This window comes from Aedes aegypti, chromosome 2 (assembly GCF_002204515.2).
Source record: "Aedes aegypti strain LVP_AGWG chromosome 2, AaegL5.0 Primary Assembly, whole genome shotgun sequence".
Classification (NCBI taxonomy): Eukaryota; Metazoa; Arthropoda; class Insecta; order Diptera; family Culicidae; genus Aedes; species Aedes aegypti.
Window position 1 is genome coordinate 65,562,273 of NC_035108.1, and position 21,094 is coordinate 65,583,366.

At 36.5% G+C, this 21,094-nt stretch overlaps 1 protein-coding gene across 3 annotated transcripts in view; it reads right to left on the minus strand.

The window, feature by feature from the left end:
* The window catches only part of LOC5567142 (E3 ubiquitin-protein ligase AMFR), a 167,881-nt gene that overhangs the window by 19,778 nt on the left and 127,009 nt on the right, over positions 1 to 21,094 (minus strand). For all 3 annotated transcript variants that reach the window (XM_001651489.2, XM_021841088.1, XM_021841087.1), the window contains exon 7: positions 2,912 to 3,002. In XM_001651489.2, coding sequence (XP_001651539.2) covers positions 2,912 to 3,002 — 91 coding nt within the window. The remainder of the gene's footprint in view (positions 1 to 2,911; positions 3,003 to 21,094) is intronic.

A 21,094-nucleotide genomic window follows, 5' to 3' on the forward strand; every position in this document is an offset into this window, starting at 1 on the left:
CGCAGTGGTATACCTGGTCTACTGTGGTGGCCAGTTTAATGCATCATTAATTCCCCCCCTTACCCTCATTGGTCTGCATTCTAACGTGGCAGGCGCCATTGTTGCCGTAAAATAGAAAATCACCAGCACATATACACTGAGGGTGTCTGTTAATCCCAAGCAGTCATATCTGGTTGGTTCCTTGTTTAAGTGCAGCTGATCTGGCGTAGCAACCACGGGCGGTCAATCAAGCTCAAGCTCAACCGTCCATGAGTCCTCTCGTGGTGTAGTGAACAGAGAGCCGTGAGTTCGTTTCTCGCCGAGAAAACGTGTAACATTTTCGCAAATTTCACATCAATTTGTCTATCTAATCCAATTGCAAAGTATATGTAATGTTTAGTTTTTCGGTAGTTGTTAAATGTCCACTCGGCTGGTCAGCCGCAAAACCACGAATCATAATTAAAAATAGTAGTTTAAAAATTGTTGACTGCCAGCAGGAATCGACATGAAAACTGAAGGAACAGTGAAGCAATTCCTGGAATAATTTCAAGAGATTTTTGGAAGTGATTCATGGATAAAAGGTAGAAAGACAAAACGTCGGAAGGGCAAAAAGCAGAGAGACAAAAGGTCGTTTATCAAATCTTTCGATATTATGTCAAAAATTCATTTATATGAGAGAAAAAAAAATCTTGAAAAATATCTGCAGATGAAGATTTTTGATTATGAAATTCATGAAGAAATAAATGTAGAAATTTGTCGATCGATATTTGTCATGATAATGACCAATTACTCAGCGTAACAAAAATTATATTTTTGCATGTCTCAAGAACCAAACTTATGTGTCTCTAGTTGCTGAACCTGATGCCGTTCTCAGAAATGCTCCAGCACGTCACAATGTTTAGCTACAAGTCGACAAAGTTGAATAAAACACTGGTTTTATTGATGTTTACATAAAATTTAAAGTATGATTTATCATTTTTTTTTGTAATCTTATCCACCAAGCATACATAATAGGGCTTGAACTTCCATTTTAATTATAATTTGGTTGAAATTGAACGATTAAATTTAGATTCAATCGATTTTTTCAACATGCTTGCAGTCTCCATACAAAATTCTTCGTTTCTCTTATATGGCAGAATACAATACTTTTCTAAACCATCAAAAAATAACTTTTGAGCACCGGCAATATTATGAACTCTTATGATAAGTGTTGTATAACACATGAAGTTTACTTGTTTTTAATTATGAATAGTGGTTTACGGCTAACCAGCCGAGTGGAAAAAAAACTAAACATTACATATAATTTGCAATTGGATTAGATGGACAAATTGATGTGAAGATTTGCGAAAAAGTTTACACATGAAGTTTGATTTCTGTGCCAAATAAAGCACATAAATTGCCATACAAGCTGGCAAACTTGCATGCAAGTTGGCTGATATGGTCAAATTATGCATTTTCAAACGGAAATATCTCAAAAACTAGATGTGCTATGATATTTCTGAAAACGGCAATGGATTTAGCAATCCTTAATTAAGTAAATAGTGATATTTTGATGCTTGAGACAAAAATGTGTTCCGCAGTATTGTAGTTATGTGAGGAGAATTTTCTGAGACATATTCAAGAGTCTATGGAAGCGTTTTGAATGGAATCATTAAAACAATACTTAGAGATATTAGATATTAGATATGCATATGATATGCATATGAAATCATATTAGATATGCATATGAAATCATATGCAGAAATTTCTTGATACCTTACAAGGAATAACTCGAGTTTCGTGGAGGTTTATTTTATGAAAAATCTTTGAGAAACTCCATGAAAATATCAAGGAAGAAGTTTTGTTTGAATAGTTTTTTTAGGAATTCCAAGATCAATCATTGGTTGAGAAATCATCGGACAATTCCTTGTGGAATTCTATGGAAGAAAATAATGAGCAAAAAATCATGAAAGAATTCCGAGATAATAAACTGCTACTATATTTAAATTCGCAGAAAGTTTGAGAAAACTAAAAATATATCTAAAAAATCTATAAATTTCTTATTTTCAAGAACTGAATTTTTGGAGGAACTTTGTGAAACATTTCTTATCTTTTACTCCAATACTTGTCAAAACAATACAATTCGGAAAAAAAATAACATAGAACGTTTTCTAATTATAGCAATCCTGAATGTGAAATGAAAATTTAATAAGCACAACATTCACGTGAATTAAGTTTCCTATGTTATGAGTAAATTATAATCAATCCCGTGTATATTTTCTAAAAGAACGTTTAGAAGAATCATGAAATAAGATAGCTGCTTAATTGTTTGTAGCTTATGCGATTACAAAACAAAGTCATAAAGTTTCAGATTTATTCAGGAAGAGACCTCTGAATGTCTGCTCTGTGCATATTTTTCCAACCGTCGGGCATTTCTCCCCCAGCGCGAATGCAACCCCGCTTGCCTTAGTTAAGATGCATCGAGCTGTCACGCTAGGATGAATGGGCTCAAAAATAGTGTTTTATTGCAATCCTGCGCATTCAAAACCTGACTCTGGTTATTTTTGATCCGATTTGACTCCCTTCATATATCTACCCTCAAAGTCCAAAGATCGATCCATTGAATGTTTTTCCTCAAAAATAGATATGTAGAAGCACCCATACCGGAATTATCAGAAAAATCGGTTGAAAATTGAATCTACGGTGATTTTTTAATATAAATTCTTAACCCGTACCAAAACGGGTTAAACAAATCCGTAATATTTGTTATTCATGAAGCAAGTCATAGTAATTCTTTATCCTACAGCATGAAAACAAGTTGCGAAAAGTGAATCAATTTTCTGGAATAATCCGAAGAAAGCAACGATGAATAGAAATTTATCAATAAAGATACGTCCTTATAAAGAATCAATGTCGATTTGATTTTTGCTTCATCTGACTGGAGAATACTTACATTCATGGGTGATTCCACCTTGGCGCATGTCGTACAGGAACATGGCATACCGTATTAGCACGTGCAGGGTGCGTATGGACAGCAGAACACACTGGAAAGAGAGAGAAAAAAACAATGTATTTATCTAGGATGAAAACATGGATAATTGTTGAATAATTAATTCAACGAACTAAAACTAAGAGGTACTTCATGGAAGATTTGAATCAAATCAACTGAAATTTCCCATGTCGTTGTTCGTTCGTCATTCAAGAATTTTACGTCATAACGCACGACGCAGTAGGCTTGTCATATATATATGGACTACTGAATTATGCAGCAGGTGGATTTATTTTTCGCGTTGGTAGCCAGACGGCAGGTAATAATCGATATGAGTTCGATGGCAATCGTCGACAAACAGTACCGAAAGGGAAAGGCCAGTCGTTGCGCTTAATTAGCATGCTTTGCTGTCATTGCGATGGATTAATTTGCACAACATGATACAGGTATTACAGGGCCAACAGTGGTGTTAATGAAATCACAAATTGTTTGCCTTCAAATGTGATTCAACTTGAAGGGAAGGTATTCTTCTTGCTTGTAACCTAAAAAGGGAACTCCATTTACATTGGCGTAGCCAGGATTGCCATCAGAGCTTCTCTAAACGTTTTTTCACGAATTTCTTGCTAATACGATAATTATACACAGCCTCTGCATGCATTTTTTAAACGTTGAAATTCTTAGCAATTCTTTAAGAATTCTAGGAGGCAAATTAGAGATGTTTCAGATTGAATCTCTAAAAGAGTTCTTGGAGGAGTATCGGAACAGTCAGCAATGCCCACCAAACTACCCCGCTCTGGCTACACCCATGTTTATTTATCGAAACTCATACCCACTTGAGAATGGTTATTTTTTGAGAATGGTGCGGCCTATTTTTCAAGTGTTCTTTAAAGTTCATGTGCTTTTCCGAATTCAAATCATCCAAGAATCCAAGAATATTACGCTCTAGAGGTGGCGCAAGCTATTTGAAGGTGAATTTTCGAGGTTCAAATAAACCCTTCAGTAAAGTTTACAAAACTTCTTTATTTTCAACTAATTTTGAATGTTTAAGGATTATTCTTTGCAAACTAAATCTACGAAAATTACTACTCCACTACTGCAGTCAACTCTCCACATCTCGATATCGAAGGAACCATCGAGATAGGGAGAGATCGAGAGAAAGAACTTCTTTTTAATGAATACTAGATTGAAAACCGCTCCATGGTCAGGAAAATTGAAAAAAAAAAACAATAGTTAGCAGTCAGACGATTTTTTATTTGATTAAATTATTTTGAGCCACGATAATCTGGTCTATTATCTTTTAAAAAAAGGCATATCGACAAACGGAGAGAAAATCGGGAATGAAAACCAACAAAAACGCATCAAGATATGAGGATTTCGAAAAAAAGCGGAAATCGAGATATGAAGAGAAAAATTTTATGCATATTGAAGAGACCGAAAAAATCATCGACATATGGAGAGATATCGAGATATGGAGAGTCGACTTTTTAACTTGTATTAGATGAAAGTAGTTCTCTCAATTTTTTACCTCATTTTACTAAAAAAAGCTGAATTTCGTTTGATCAAACATTTGTAATTTAAAAAAAAACTACCTCAAACATTAATCATAACGAAATCTACATTTTTCAACCTTCTTGAAATAAGCCGCACCCTAACATCCATTCAATTTGTTCAATTGCAAACAGTGGAAATTAGACCTTATTGGTGTGAGCTGTATGACGCACCGGAAGAAAGGTCAGATTCAGTTCGAAAGCGGTCCAATCGATGACTCAAAACAATACCTATCCAATAACAAACCCGATAGATTGCTTTGAAAATTCACGATAAATTATTCATTAGGAAAGCACCGACCGAATCCCCCGAGTGTTTGGCATTGAAACAGACCTTTTCGGCGTTTTCGCGCGTCCACTCAAGTTAAGTCGTTGACTGTCTCCTCCGCGCTCTGGGTGCGAAATGTAATTGCAAACAAACAGATTACGTGCGGTTCGTAGGCAGAAACTTCGAACCGTTCGATCGTTCAATTCGCGCGCGCAAATTAAGGAAATGAACCTTAGGTGGGTAGGTACTTCACGCCTCCCTCATCTCCTCTCATTGCATCATCGCTGGCGAAGTTCGCATCATGCTCATGTAGGTATCTACCTAGACAGGCGATTCAGCGAACGTTCGACGCGAGGAGGTCAACAGCTAGACGTGATAGGTTAAGTACCATACCTTACTCTGTAGAGTGAGATGCGGAACGATCAACGGGATGTTATGCAATGGATTAGCGTGAGATATTTACGGCATAGGAGGGAAGGTTGGGATTTGCGGAGAAAATATTAGGTGTTTCCTATTTATTAGTTTTGTTTGATGGGATGGAGCTGGATCGTTTATCTCTTCTTCAAATGTTACACCACATTTGAGACATAGGCTCCTTCCAGTGATGCCACATACACAGATTCATCTGTAATTACACAGATTTTTTCCTGATCTTGCCTACAGATATCTGTGATCACAGATCACAGATTTTTTTTGATAAAAAAGATTTTTAAGATTTTAGGATACATCATAAGTTGAGAACACAGTTTTGGAGTTTTGGAGAAATACCATTACTCAGTTAAGTTTTTCAGAAAAGTTTAAGTTTTTTTGTTACTTTTAGAAACAATCATGCATTTCTAACTTATTTTTGGTAGAATTAGTTCAAATTAATAACGGTTGACATGCCAAATACATCTATAATACGTTTGCAAAGGCTCTTTTTGGCCCTAAAAAATCAATTTTGGATTTTTCAACAACACAGATTTTTACCAAGATTTTTGGAGGTTGACTTAAGATAAAAAAGATTTTTTCGGCCGAAAACACAGATGAGATTCAGAAAAAATGTGGCAACACTGGCTCCTTCTCAGCTCTAGTCTAAGCTAAATGTTTCTATTAGCAGGACGTTCTCACTTATGGAATGAAAGCTTTCTTTTTCTAAATTCATATGCATTTGTTTTGTCAAATGGCAGGCACAAACTAAGAACTTGGGGCCTTCCTTAGCCGAGAGGTTAGAGTCTACAAAGTAAAGCCATGCTGAAGATGTCTGTGTTCGATTCCCGGTCAGTCCAGGATCTTTTCGTAAGGGAAATTTCCTTGACTTCCTTGGGCACAGAGTATCATCGTACTTGCCACGCGATATACGAATGCGAAAATTGCAACTTTGGCAAAGACAATACTCAGTTAATAACTGTGGAAGTGCTCATTGAGCTGAGAAGCGGGCTTTGTCTCAGTGAGGACGTAATGCCAAGTAGAAGACGAAACTAAGAACTTGACGTTCGAGGAAGTCAGGAAAATGGGTCTTTATAAAATTCTGAAATTCGATCTAAGAATCGAATCCAGACACCCCTAGTAGGGCTTTGACTTAGTGGATTTAAGTTCAAATGCAAAGATAGCGGAAGGAAAACGGAACCGGAACCTGTTCTAGGGCATCACAAATCATATCATCCTGACAGAGCTGTCAACAAATGAAATCAAACAAACGTCAATCGACAACCGGTTCTGTTATCGTCGTTGTTAATGTTGTGTTAATTCATGAATACCAGGTGCATTAACTTTCCATACACGGGCAGAAATCAGTATCCCAGAATGATGATAATCATAATTCGAAATGATGATATCCTGGATTTAGATTGCCGGAACACAACACACGCGTTAAGTTTTTGTTGCTGCTTTCTCGGAATGATGAAGCAAATGGATGAAATGACGACTCGCGCATCCATTCATGATTTATCTATACTGCCGTTCTACGCATATTTGTCCCGTGGTCCATAAGGTTAACATAGAACATGGGACAAGTAGGTAGGACAAGTTGTCTCATGTTCCGAAATGCAGAACACTATATTCATTCTGTCTCATATTCCGCACAACTTGATTCAAATTCCGAACAGTACGAACAAATCGCATTTAAATGAAAAAAATGGAAATTTCTCTGAACTAAAAAATCATTACAACCTCGAAATATACTAAAAAGATTAAAAAACATTAACATTGATTTCGAAATTACTGCCATTTCCAGGCAATTTGATGACATTTTTCAAGCACATCGCCATACAAAACCCGAGTGTTCAGAATATTATGGTGGTAAGCTCCATCGAAGTTAATACTATAGTAAAATCGAGGAGTAAGGATTGGCGTATTAACTTCGATGGAGCTTACCACCATTAGTCTGTTCCTAATTTGAGACAAACCGGTACTTGTTAAAAAAAAAAAAAAAAATCGGTACTTGTTAATAATTATTTAGAAATCAGATTTTTATCCGTGTAGAATAATGATAATATTTTTTGCAAAAGAAATTGAAATGGTAGTGCGAGATTCCATACAAACGAGTTGGTGATTACTAGAGATGGTCGGGTTTCACATTTTTCAAACCCGAACCCGACCCGTACCCGACTTATTTTATTTCTTTAAACCCGGACCCGACCCCGGGTTCGAGACAATAATTGAAAAGCAAACCCGGACCCGACCCAAACCTGAAAAATTTTCGCTGTTCAAACCCGACACGACCCAAAACCCTAAAAAGTTTTCTAAGAAAAACCCGATTAGAATTCGAGTTCTAAGAGACATCGTTTCTGATGCATAGGGAATCTTTCCGGTTGTTACTTTGTGAACAATTATACCAAAACCCGACTTAAACTCGGCTAAACCTGACCTTTTTCAAGCCTGAACCCGACCCGTACCCGATATTTTTTTAATCTTCAAATCCGACCCGAACCCGAACCCGAAAAAATAAAAATTTTCAAACCCGGTTCGGGTCGGGTTTCGGGTTTGAAAACCCCAGACCCGACCATCTCTAGTGTTTACTCCGTACTTTGATAATAAATTCTTCTTCTTTCTGACCTTACATCTCAACTGCGACAGAGTCTGATTCTTAACATAGTTTTTAACTGAGAGTATTCTTTGCCAATTGGCCATTATTTCATGTATATATCGTGTGGTAGACACAACCATACGCTATGCCCTGGTAAGTCGAAAACATTTTCATTATGAAAAGATCCTCGACTGGTGGAATTCGAACCCAAGACCCTCAGCTTGGTCTTGCTGAATAGCTGCACGTTTACCGCTATGGATACCTGGGTGTTTCAACTTTTTCTCACGATATATTCCCAGCTTCTTCTTTCAGAAGTAAGTTTTACATTTTTTCCAGGTTCAAAAAGTGTCCAGTAGACTCATGCATTCATGGATTAATGAATGGATGTTGAAATAAATAGATGTTCTTGTTAGTACTTTCTGAGACAAAAGGCAGGTTTTGCATTGAATTAACGCTACATTCTTATGGCACTGGTTACGCAAGATAGATAAGTGAGGTATTTCATAATTATTAGTTTTGTTTGATAGGATATATCTGGACCAAAAACAATTCCACAATACGTGCTATCGTCAAGCAAATTGCGGGCTTTGAACATCTTTGAATCTTCAGGAAGGAGTTTCTACCAAGTGCGCTGTAAGCCTTTTAAGCAGTTTTAAGATTTACAGCAAGCTCCGCAACTATGGAAAGTCCTGATGAGGCGGAAAATTGTTTTTTTGTCTTAATGGTACATCTTTCGACCTTAAAGCTTGCTCCTGCGGGGGCGGGTGACGAGAGCAGGATCAAACATGTCGTGCGTCGATCGAGTAGTGAAATGAAAAAGTGCCGTGGATCGTTAGTAGTGTTTGATCTATTGATCGAGTCGCTTGTTCTTGCGTGAGTGAGTGATGAACACTTGTTCGGGGTACAACGCTTATCGAATTATATCGCGAATTCGATTAGGCGTGATTATATCATGGATCGCATTACCAACCATTGTTGACTCCCAGATCTTTACCTTATCCAACTAACCCAATATCCTTTACATGACAACTGTGGGGATGCAGAGGTATACTCGGTCTCTAGTAACAACGGTTGGATAACTAACATTCCTTCCCTTCCCCGATGACCGTAAGGACGTGGCCAGCGCCGTTATTGACTTTTAGACTTTTTGAGTACTCGATTTGTGCACATTGAAGAATGGTAAGCTAATCTCAAGCCCCATTCATAAATTCCCTGTGCAACTTCGATTGTTCTGGTCAATCACGGAGTAGCAACTACGAATTGTACGGTCATCTATACTCATGCTCATTAAAACAGTTCAACGAAACTTCGATATTCCATAGATTTCGAGTTATTACTAAAAATAATTGAAGGATGTTTTACATAAATGTTCTAAGGACGCTTACAAACATTCTTTCGACAATTCCTCCAGCAATAGTTCAAGGAAGTTCTTCAGGTATCATTCAAGAAATTGAAATAATAAAATAACTACTCGATAAACTTTTGAAGGAACTTTGAATGAAAAACCTATGGAATTCCATCAGGCATCTCTGGAGATTACGATTGAGAGAAGGAACTTGGCTTTGTTGAAATCCTCAGGGGTTGAGTTCTAAGCAAATTTAGGGTATCTCACACTTATCGCTCTCTGTAACAATCGTAATCCGCTGCACATCATGACAGTCTGTTTATAGTCTACTCATGCTACAGCTCTGATTATATCGGGAGGATAACAGTGCATGATAAAATCCTTCTAAACAAGCTCCAAACCTGGCAGGCACTATTGCTTTGGGATGTTTGGGGATTGTTTATCATGACGGTAAAGTATAACACCTAGCCCCAATGGTAAATAAGCGAAAAAAATGATTTTATCATCGCTCTCTCTTTGGGGCTCTCATTTATTGCTGCTGTTTATCAAGCTTGTTACAAACTTACAAATCATTGCTGGTCATTGAACTATACAAATGAAATGTTTTCTTCGCTTGCTTTGAAATCGATTGAGAATGAATTCTGCAATAACTGGAAATTCTTAAATATCCTGGAGCTATCCTTGGAGTAGTGACAGTAAACCAATTACAAACTAAACCTCGTGATTTTGTGCAAGATGAAAAAGCCGATTAGAAGAGCCAATAAAGGACAACAATATGTTATACAATAAAAGCAACAAAAGTTCGTCTAAGTTGAAAAACCTGTGATATTCCATGTCAGAGGTTTAGGCTAAAAAGAATAAACCATTTGAAATGGTTCATTAGGTTTATGTAACCTGTAGGCCCTTCGGATTATTTTGTATCAAATATACGCTACTTAATAGAACTGGCACTTAGTAAGTATAGATAACAATTATCATCCGAACACCAGAGCTTAAGGTCTTCAAACTTTAAAGATTGTTTTGTAGAAACATGGAGTTTATAAGTAATTTTTAATTTCGGCTCCGTAATGTTTAATATCACTTGAGCCTTCATATAAACAGTTAATTATTGTGACTTTCTAAAAAATCAACCACTCTGACGGTTACGCTTTTAGAAGGTCGTAGCTCAAAATTTCGTCATAGAAGTGTTTTAAACATCTTCCCAAAGTTGTAGAATAAGTATAAAGACCTTCAGGTGTTTTTAAGTTTTGGTGGCTATTTTTGTTCGATAATAACGGTAAACATACACCATCTAGTTATCAGTACTTTCTACGTCTACTTGATGATAAATCTGAAAAAAAGCATGGGACAAATCTAGGTGTTACTGTGAATATCACTGAATCACCGAAAGAATTAAAAGAATTTCATGAAGAGATACTATGGAAATTATTGACAATATTTTGAAGGAGCTTCTTAAATTATCATTGGAGAAAATTAATAATTAATATTTGTCAAAACTTAAACAATTTGGAAGATATACCTAAGTTATTGGAGTAGTAATAGTGTTAATTATGAACAATTAAAAAGAGGAACCCTAAATTAAAACTTATACATAGATATTCGCAGAGGACCGCCTTTTAGATATAACCTTCTACACACTCATCAAGAATCTCCTGGTGAATTCCTCGAGGAAGAAATCCGAGAAGGTATTCATAATGGAGTTCGTGGAGTTTAAGTGTTCTCATGACAAAAGTTAGATAAAATTTGGAAGACATTCTTAAACAATCATAAACTGGTTTCTGAAAACAAAATGAGCAGTATCCCTGAATAATTCCGGAATAATTTCCTAAGCTTTTTTATAGGAAATACCTGTTCTTGAGTAGTAATCAATAATTTTTCTGCTGAATACTTTGTGAAATTCATGGAAAATTCCTGAATAAATCCCTGAATTTTTTTTGTTTGGCTCATATACTACTGATAGTTACGACCTGAGAGAGACTCGCGAAGAGGAAAAACATCAACGTCATATGCAGCCTAGATTCCGCTGTCACAAAACGTCAAATGCAGCCCGTCGATTTTATGGATGAAAAAGTGACAAGTATTGTATTCGAAATAAACTATTATTAAAAACCTCAGTTAGCGGAGCAAAGATGCTGATAAATCTTAACATAAAACTAGTCATTCATAATGTCTGCTAGGTTCGCTGGCATGAAATTTCACTCAAAAGGCCGTTTATGCTTCAGTGTGATGCAAACGCAATAGTTTCTTGCTGAGATGTGCATGTGCAAGTTTGAACGGCTGAGTGGAATTAGAAAAAACTCAGCAATCGCAAAAAAGAAGATTGTCTCCGCGAGTCTCGTCTCAGGTTACGACAAGTGCAGTGAAAATCGAGTTCTGCAACGAGTTGCGTACAACATTTTTTGCAATTTCGTAGAAGACCACTTGAGGTTATCAGAAATTATATCGGGATGCCATAAGCAGTATTTTTCAATTTCAGAAAATAGTTGTGTAAAGATTTATTACATCACTCAAAAACTCAACAGTTGCGTAATGATAAAGCGTTACGTAATATTCATTACCCAACTGATTTCAGTTGCGTAATGACTATTACCGCACTGCACAATTCAGAGCATTAAAGTAGGCCGTTTTATGACAGATTGGCGGGATTAAAAACAGCCTATTACGATGAAAAATGGCAAAAAAGTAAGTATCGTTCCTCCATACAACAAGAATGATTCATCCTGGCAAGACAACCAGTTATTTACTCAAACTGATGTGTTACTCATCGACACCGATAGATGTTGATTAGCCTTTCATTTCCGTAATCTTTTATTAATCAGAACTGTATCGTGTAGGAACGTCAATTAGGCCATCACAGTTGCGCTAGTCATATCGCTATAATCACGTGTCCTGTATGGCTCACCTCAAGCGAGGTGCTCCAGGTCATCATTATTCCTCGTAACTACGTACGAACATATCAGCCAAGAATCGCGTCAGATAAATTGATTCCATTGCACCGATTCTGCCCTCTGTAGCTGTGCACCATGCGGTGACCCTCATTTCACCATTTACACTGCTGCGCGGCACGGTGACCTTTTCCCATCGTTAAAGATTTCTTCCTTGTTTAATTTTTTGCTTCGGCGCACAGTGGTTCCGATAGACCAAAAATCCAACAATTCGATTTTTACATAAACATATTATTTGTTCAATGAAGTTGAATAATTTATAAAACAATGTTCAATAGTAATAATCGATATGGGTCTCGTAAGTAAGTAAGTAAGTAAGTAAGAGGAATTGAGCAGAAAAATATGTTACAAACATCGAAGTTTTATTATGCAGTTTCATTGCCCTACTAGATGATATATAAGAACGTTATCATCGGCACTAGTTTTTTTTAAACAAGGTTGAAATCGATCATTGTAGGAATTTTTGGCTTGTAGTCTTCAATCCCTAAATTAAAATAGTATTTTTCTACTGGACACTAGAAGAAGACTCTTTTAATTGAAGATTCAGCTATTTTCAGCAAGTGATGACCATGTTCAGCTTTTACCGCATGATCAGGATTGATATTACCGCTCTTTTTGCAAGAAATTAAGTCGTGTTGTTTACACGTTGATCAAATTCCATCTACCAATCAATTTTAACAGAATTTACGGTACGCGAGTGGTAGATCAAAACTTGCCGTCTTCTTCAGTGTCAATGCGAGTAACTGACACTACAGAAGTGGTAGTCAATATTCGCGTATCTGTCAAGATAATAGGTATTTAGGGCAGAGTTAAAAGGTACAATATACTCAAATCTACTTTCTTGATCCCCTTTCAACGAACCAAATCGCGATTTTGCTCCGTCAGAACCAGCTCTCTGATGCAGTGAACGCCGAGCGAGGTTTACTACTCTTTGTGGGCCTCGTGACGGCTATTACTATTTAGTTTTTTTTTAAAACACCATTTCCAATGTCTTATAGTAATACTGTTTTTTCATCATGCCAAATTGTCATGAAACAGCCTACATTCTTGCACTGAATTATGCACTGTTGTAATAGTCAATACTGAACTGAAATCAGTTACGTAATGATTATTACGCAACACCTTTTATTACGCAACAATTTTGAGTTTCGTAATGAATCATTACACAACGCAAAATAATGATGAATGCATCCCAATACAATTTTTGATACCCTCAAGTGGTCTTCTACAAAATTGCATAAAATGTTGTACGCAACTTGTTGCAGCACTCGAATTTTTCAGCACTCGAAGTTGCAATAGATTAAATGTATCACTCGTGCTGTAAAAATCATTATTTTGCAACTAGATGCTTAAACTACTATTTGTTAATACGAAGGGAAAAAAAGATGAGCTTAATATGCAAAACACAAACACATTAGCAATATTATGAATTCATGATTATTTTATAGAATTTTGTATTTATGACCACCTTTCTATATAGCAGGAACCACTGTGCGGCGCAGAGGCCTCACGACATCCACAACCGGAGATGCAGACATGAGAAATTCTTTTCTTCCTTTTCTCCGGTTGGCAAAGTTCAAGGCCTGCTGGGCCAGCTTGCCTTGTCGTTTGTGCTTCCTTACAAGAATACGGTGCGGTTGTTGGTCGATGTGACCTCTTTTCCCGTCTCGGCCTACTTGGACCCATTAACCGCAGGGAACGGAAGAAATGCCTTCTACTCTCCGCAGTGTCCTTCTGGTGCCCGTGGACGGAAATGATAATTGCCCACCTGACTATTATTGCGGTGGCCAATGCAATTGGCACTGTGGTCAGGTTGGCACCTAGAAGGCGAACAAAACACCCTAGTGACCGGATTGTTCCGATCATGATATGATTGCTGCTTTGCATGCTACTTAAAAAACGATGACCCCCGTCCCGATTTGTCTAGAGTCTAGACCAATTTTTATTCAAAGCATGCAGCCGCCACCACCGCAGTCAGTGTTGACGGTACACATGCGCGTAGCCAGGAGATCCATCAAGGAGGGGCGTCCTGTAACTTGATAAAGACGGCGTAAGTCGAAAGATAAAAAGTCGACAGACGAAAAGTCTAAAGGACGAGAGGTGTTTGGTGGGAAATTGTTCCTTCTTCAATAAAAGTTTTTCAATCTTGTGCCCATTCTTTTTTCCCTTTCGACCTTTTGTGTTTCGAATTTCCGTCTTTTTAAAATTTTGTTCTTTGTATTATGGACAGAATGAAGAACGTCGGTTTTTCCGTGCGGAATGTTCAATTATGGAGGACTGGATCTTGGTTTCTAGTACTTCGATTAAATTTTTCACCACAACTATTAAATACTTTGAATTTGACTTAGTTGGAAATCTACAAAATTTCATAAACAAAATTTTATGTTATCAAAAACTCCAATCCTTAATGAGCAAAATACTTTTCCGCAAATATGATCAATTTGATACGACAAATAAGTTTCTGCACTAACATTTTCCAGTAAAACTGATTGCTTTCAAATTATTTTAAACTGTAAGAAATGTAATTTTTTCCAAAAAGTAGGAGAAAAATTCATGGTAAAAATACCCAAGGAACACACATGTTGTAATTGATGCATATTAACTCTTACATGACTAGGTTTTGTCATCTAAGAGTTAATATGCATCAATTATAACATGTGTGTTACTCGGGTATTCTGAATTCTCTGTTGAGTGAAATTTAAGTTATTTCTGAGCTGTAATTAAATTTTATATGATCCAGGCCTCCAAACTCGATCATTTTAGTAAAATTGCTAGACTATGACCCGGAAGAACTCTTGAAAATTTCAGAAATCATAAAGAAAACACCCGTTCGTAGAAAAATGTCTGTTGTATCCAATTATCTAATCTAATCATATCATTCATTGTGTTCATTTCCTGGAGTAATAAAAATCCTGCATTCTTTGAAGGCATTGTTGGTGAGCTTATCGAATGACTTTTTACAAACGATCTACTTGCTTAATGCTTTTTTAAGTTCAAGAATATTCCTTATAAGGTACGTCACCTCTTTTATATGTTCTCGCTATAGATCAATCAATCAATTGAAACTATTGGAACTTTTCACAAACACCTTTGTTTTAATCATGTCCGGGTATCTCACGAGCTACTATTAAAGCATATCAACAGATATATGATAAGATTTGATCTAAAATAGTCATTCTACCTCAATTTTTTGACATTTGCGCTACTGGGGTGGTGAAATTTATGAGGAAAATTTGAAAGCAATAGTATTTTCTGGAACAATTTTTGGAATTAAAATTTGAGAAATTTATAGTGCAATCGACAGAATTCTTGAAGGAATCCTCCAGGATTTTTGACGATGCAGTTCCAGGTTCCATTTAAACTTCTATTTCGAGAGAAGATATTTTTGGGTGTATCTTTAAAGGAATTATTCATATATTAGAGAGAAAATCCTGGCAGGATAGTCAGAACTAAGAAAGAAATATACTGGAGAAAACTGGAGACATTCGTAGAAAAAAAAAGTTTTATGAGGAGTAAATTAAAATGAAAAAAACTCATTCTACTACTTAAAATCAAGATGGTGTCAAAATCTAAGATGGCCATAAGCTTTTATCACTTAAATTTACGCTCTTATTCTTCACTCGACTCGAAGAAAACACCGACGATTGAAAACATATTTATTTGTTGTACAAAAATGATGTTTTCATCGATGGCCCTCGCCATATACGTCAAAATCATAGAACATGAAAATAGTTTATTTCATCGCTCACCTAGTTTTTGTAGCCTATCATACTCAGGTTTTTTCTCACCTTCTTTCAGATGGTGACCTCGAGCGGTGCGCTAATGGTGAAAAAAACAATTTTTCTAACAAAACTCAAGATGGTGGCCAAATTTAAAATGGCCGCCATCGAGTTATGAAAATTTCATCAAAATCGATCGAACGATAGTAAAGGTACAGAATTTTGTAACTTCGATATCGGCTCCCAAATCTGTACAGTACTACAAATTCCGCCTATCGTTTAGTTTCGTATCGGCTGGAAGAAAAAAAGAAAAACTCTCATAATTTAGTTTGTTGGGAAAACGGGATCAATTTGTGTTTCTAATGGTACATGACTGTTATTATAAAGATTTCAGTTTGGGATACAGTTTTCCAAGCAATGTGTAGGATAAATTCCTGCAAAGTTGTTCTCATGATAAATCCAGATTTTCTCCAGGCATATTTTAAAAGTTTTTTTTATATTTTCCTCAAAGAAAACTTAACTCATAACTAAATATCCCGGCAAATGTTGTATTGGCAAGCAGTAGATTGCGAAGTAGGCCATGCGAAAACCCCATTAAAAATGTAAGATTTGTGTCTCCCGTTGTTTTTCCTTTTTTCGTTAGATTGTCATTAATATTTTTACTCACGAACACGTCGCATCCATTGTTGAATGCAAAAATAAAAGAACTGTGAAAATCCGATTACCCGTTCTCAAGCCATTTCATGACATACAAACACCATTACATTTTTGTCTATACCTATACTGCCGTGAATCGCAAGTCAGTCCCATCTGTAAAAAAAAAGTAGGCATCAAGAAAATGGGCTGTGAAGTTTCCAAACTCGTTTTACATAGGAATATTCAAAAAAATTCCAGATGATTGTAACATGTTCAAATTTTGATTTTGCTTTTCACTACACAGCTAAAAATATGTTGTAAATTTAAGTTTATTTTCATGCACATATTTGGAGCATCAAAATAAACCTAAATTTCAACGACCAATCCATTATTTTTCAATCGAATTCACTTCAAATTTACACGATCGTGGAGTAGTGATTGATCCGTTGAATCTGTTGCATGCTCCTTTGAGGGCGAGCGACGGGATCCGGATCATTTGTGTTCGGATCGCGTTTTTCGGAAGAAAAAAACTAAACAAAGTGTGCAGGTGAAAAAAGAATCGACGCGTCAGTAGTGTTTGATCCGTTGAATCCGTTGCATGCTCCTCTGAGGGCGAGCTTTGGAATCCGGATCACGCGATCCGCGATTTCGGAAGAAAAAAACGAAAACAAAGTGCGGGTGAAAAAAAAAGAAAAAAAAAAAGAATCGACGCGTCAGTAGTGTTTGATCCGTTGAATCTGTTGCATGCTCCTTTGAGGGCGAGCGCCGAAATCCGGATCCATTGTGTCCGGATCGCGTTTTTTGGAAGAAAAAACGAAAACAAAGTGCGGAGTTCTGTTTGATTTTCCGACCTTGACGCTTGCTCCTGCGGGAGCGAGTGACGAGGGCAGGATCAAACATGTCGCGCGTCGGTCGAGTAAAGTGAATAAGTGCCGTGATCGGTTAGTTCCGTTTGATCTTTCGACCTTGACGCTTGCTTCTGCGGGAGCGAGTGACGAGGGCAGGGTCAAACATATGTGCAGTGCGTCAAGAAAGCCCGAGCAGTCGTCAGTTGTTTTCCCTCTCGGGTCGTGCGTCTATTTTCTCTGAGTGCTTTTATATAGCCGAGCAAAAACGAGTTAAGCTGAAAGTGGATTGTTGCTGCTCAGTCAAGGATGACGGATCAATTGGTGAGCTCGTTTCATGCTACTATTTCTAATCTATAAAATATGTATGACTGCACATTTGATCGTTACAATGGTGGGACGTAAATATGATTTTTCAACAAACTATGAATGGTTCGTCACTGTGAGTGTCGACACAAACTCTGATTTATTAATTATTTATGTTTAACATTTTTTTATTTTCAGAACACCCCTTTTTTACCTTTATTTTTGTAATTAAAAAAAACATTGAGTGGTTCGACACTACAAGTGTAGACTTGCGAAAGGTCACTTTATTCAACAAACTTTGGATGGTTCACCACTGTAAGTGTCGGCATAAGAATAAGAGTGTTCTATGATGTTCCAGCCAATCGAGTTTTTTGTTTCTTTTCAAATAAGTACAATATAATAACACATGCTTTCGTCCTGACAGCTGTAGGAATGTTACATTTAGGTATTTGTTCAACAAACTTTGAATGGTTCGTCACCTCAAGTGTCGGCATAATTTTCCTCTACATAGAAATTGTTCATATCAAATGAAAATATTATATTTTCATAAAAGCATATTTATATTTGACAAATAACTATTTATCATGGTCTAATCGCTTATCAAAGTGAATCCTGTGACCCAACGATCCTCGCCATTAACAAACATCCCTCCCAGTAACCTTTGTGGAGATGCAGAGGCAAACACGGTCTCCAAATAGCAAAGGTTACACACTAACATTCCTTCCCTAAATCCCACCTGACTGCAAGGACGTGGCCGGCGCCGTTATTGACCTTGTATAAATAGAGGCACTGAATTATGCACACTGAAGAAGATTATGGCCAATCCCAGCCAAACTTCTAGTTGATTCTTTGTGCATTTTCACTGACTTCGGTCAATCACGGAATAGCAACCATTGATATGTGTAGTCAGTCTAAGCTAAGCTAAGCTAAGCTAAGCGAATTCACTTCAAATTTACACGATCGTGTAATATTCAATCATTTTTAGTTGAAAATTGAATGTATATTCATTTAATTTTACATGATGCTGTAACAACACACGAATTTGATTTATTTTTACAGTAGACTTCAGCTTACATCACATTGAAAATTAAATATTTTTTTCTGTGTACGATATCTTTCCGAGAAAAATATAGAGATAATCAAAACACGGTTCATTTGTGTGTTACACGGTGAAAAAATCAGTAGTGGGACCGACATGCGGTTACTTTTCATTATGGGACAATTTGACTTGCTGTTTTTTTTCCTATTTTTTCTGAACAAATCATATTAACTCATTAGTGCAGCTGAAAGAGCACTGGAAACTGTTGAAAACTGAACTCAACTCAATTTTGACGAAATTGCAGATGGGACTGACTTGCGAAGAATTACGCGTATCCATAACGCGGGTAGATCACCTTTCGTGGTGCGTTATGGGGTAAAGATCTACCAGTGAACCCTAGTACTGACTGCCTCAATCAAAGGAACATTTATTAGTCCTTGTTACATTTTTAAACCTTGTTGAAAGTGACTAGCCTCGGTTGTCCCATTTGCTATGAATGATCTTAAGACAAGGAAAAAAAATGAGTCGAATGCAACAATTTGTCTTCTAACCTGAAGATGTAAGGATTAGAATTCTGATGCATGGATAATATCGGTTTAATTTCTTCTCTTCATCAAGGGATCCGATTTTGACTGATAAAGGGGCGCGCCTGTGGAGAGTGCACGCTTAAATTTTGTTCGCGAGCTCGGCATTTTTAAATGCTGAGTCAACTCGGCTTCTGCCCATTTTGCTGAAAACCCAGCTAAAACATAATTTTAACCGAGATTCGGCAGCTTCTAAAACTGAAATCTCGGTTAGTTCTACATTTTACCCGTATCTCGGCAATATTGTAAGCCGACCACCAACGTTAACAACGTTTTCACCGAACTCAGTTGGCTCGAATGCTGATATATCGGTTTCCATAGAAGTTTACCGAGATTCTCAGTGTTTTGTTTTACCATCTGCCATCTTGTTTTCATTTTCATTCGGAAAAGTGCATCGGTTTTGTGTATACGTAGAAAAGTAGTGAAAATATCGTGGAAAAGTTTCTACAATTAACCAAGTGCCTGAAATTATAAGTTTGGAGGAAGTTAGATTGTACGAACTCTTCTGTAAGTATGCTCAAAGTTGTTGTTTTTTATGTAATTTAGTATATACACGGTGTCCCGACAGACCGTTATTATGTAAAAAAATTGTCCATCAAATCTGAGCACAGGGCTCGATTCCTGAGATCATTCTGCACCTCTGGGCCAATTTTTAAAAAAATCCCTAGGAGGAATCTCAAGAAATCTTGATTTGAAGTTTTTTACTTAAAAATTCAATATAATCCATATTGAAATTTTGTAATAGCACTGAAAAAACCTAAAAAAACGCTTAAAAAGTTGGCCCAACTGTTCTACACTAGTATACAATTATTACTTTTGTTACAATTAGAAATATTTACAATACTTTTGTTACAATTAGAAATATTTACAACTGGCTTAACTTACCAGAGTGGCTTAAGTATAGTTTTACATGGCTTAAACCAGTAAGCTTAGCTTAATAGAATGAAATCTAAGAAATAAATGTCGATATACAATTGATGTCACGTTCCATAAACGTGAAACATTCAATGCAGAATATTATTAATTAACAGCTTATTTTACGACTTTCATACTAAGTGACCAGCCCACCAAAGTATGCTGTATTTATTTTGCTTAATAAAAATTGCTTTTTGTACATATGGTACTACTCTTGATGTTTACGTCCAGTTTTCCACCAAGTATTGCCCTCAGCACTTAACATAAAAAATGTTTTGTTCAACATTCTCAGCCACAACAGGATTATAACTACACGAGATACATGATTGTCATATGGTCGGTGTTCAGAGAGACTGGACCAAGTGTTCTTTAATGATTCCAGGAAAACATGCCCCAAGCATTGGGTATAAGTATAATGAAATTCCTGCATTATTTGCTGTGAGAAGGGAACTTATCAATTTGAAAAAACATCAAAAGAATTGGAAATATTGTAATTGATAGAGTCCTTGACTCATCTTTGCAAGGCGAAAATGTCATCTAGTCAGATCTGTTTGAACTCCGACCATATGTAGCAAATGTTCGACGATTAACAACTTCAAACAAATTCCCAATAAGTACTTTTTAAGTATCAACTTCACTAGGACTTTCACTCTATATACCTGCAACCCATCATTTCGTTTTATTTTTTTCGGAATTCATCGTCAATCTGTTCATTGACTTCTAAGTCGCGTTCGACTCAGTAACAAAAAATATAGCTGTTGCAGGTAATATCAAAGACTTAAAAATAAGACTTAAAGCTAATTAAGCTGACAAATGCAATCAGGTGTAAGAATTATAGACGAGGAGCTTATTTTTTTTGTTTTGGAAAATTACATGGACTAAGAACAGATGAGTTTCTGAATTTACTGTTCAATATTGCGTTTTGTCGCATATACTCCTTGATTTGGCAGACCATGACTTTATTGGAATCGATCGCAGTTCAGTAAAGAAG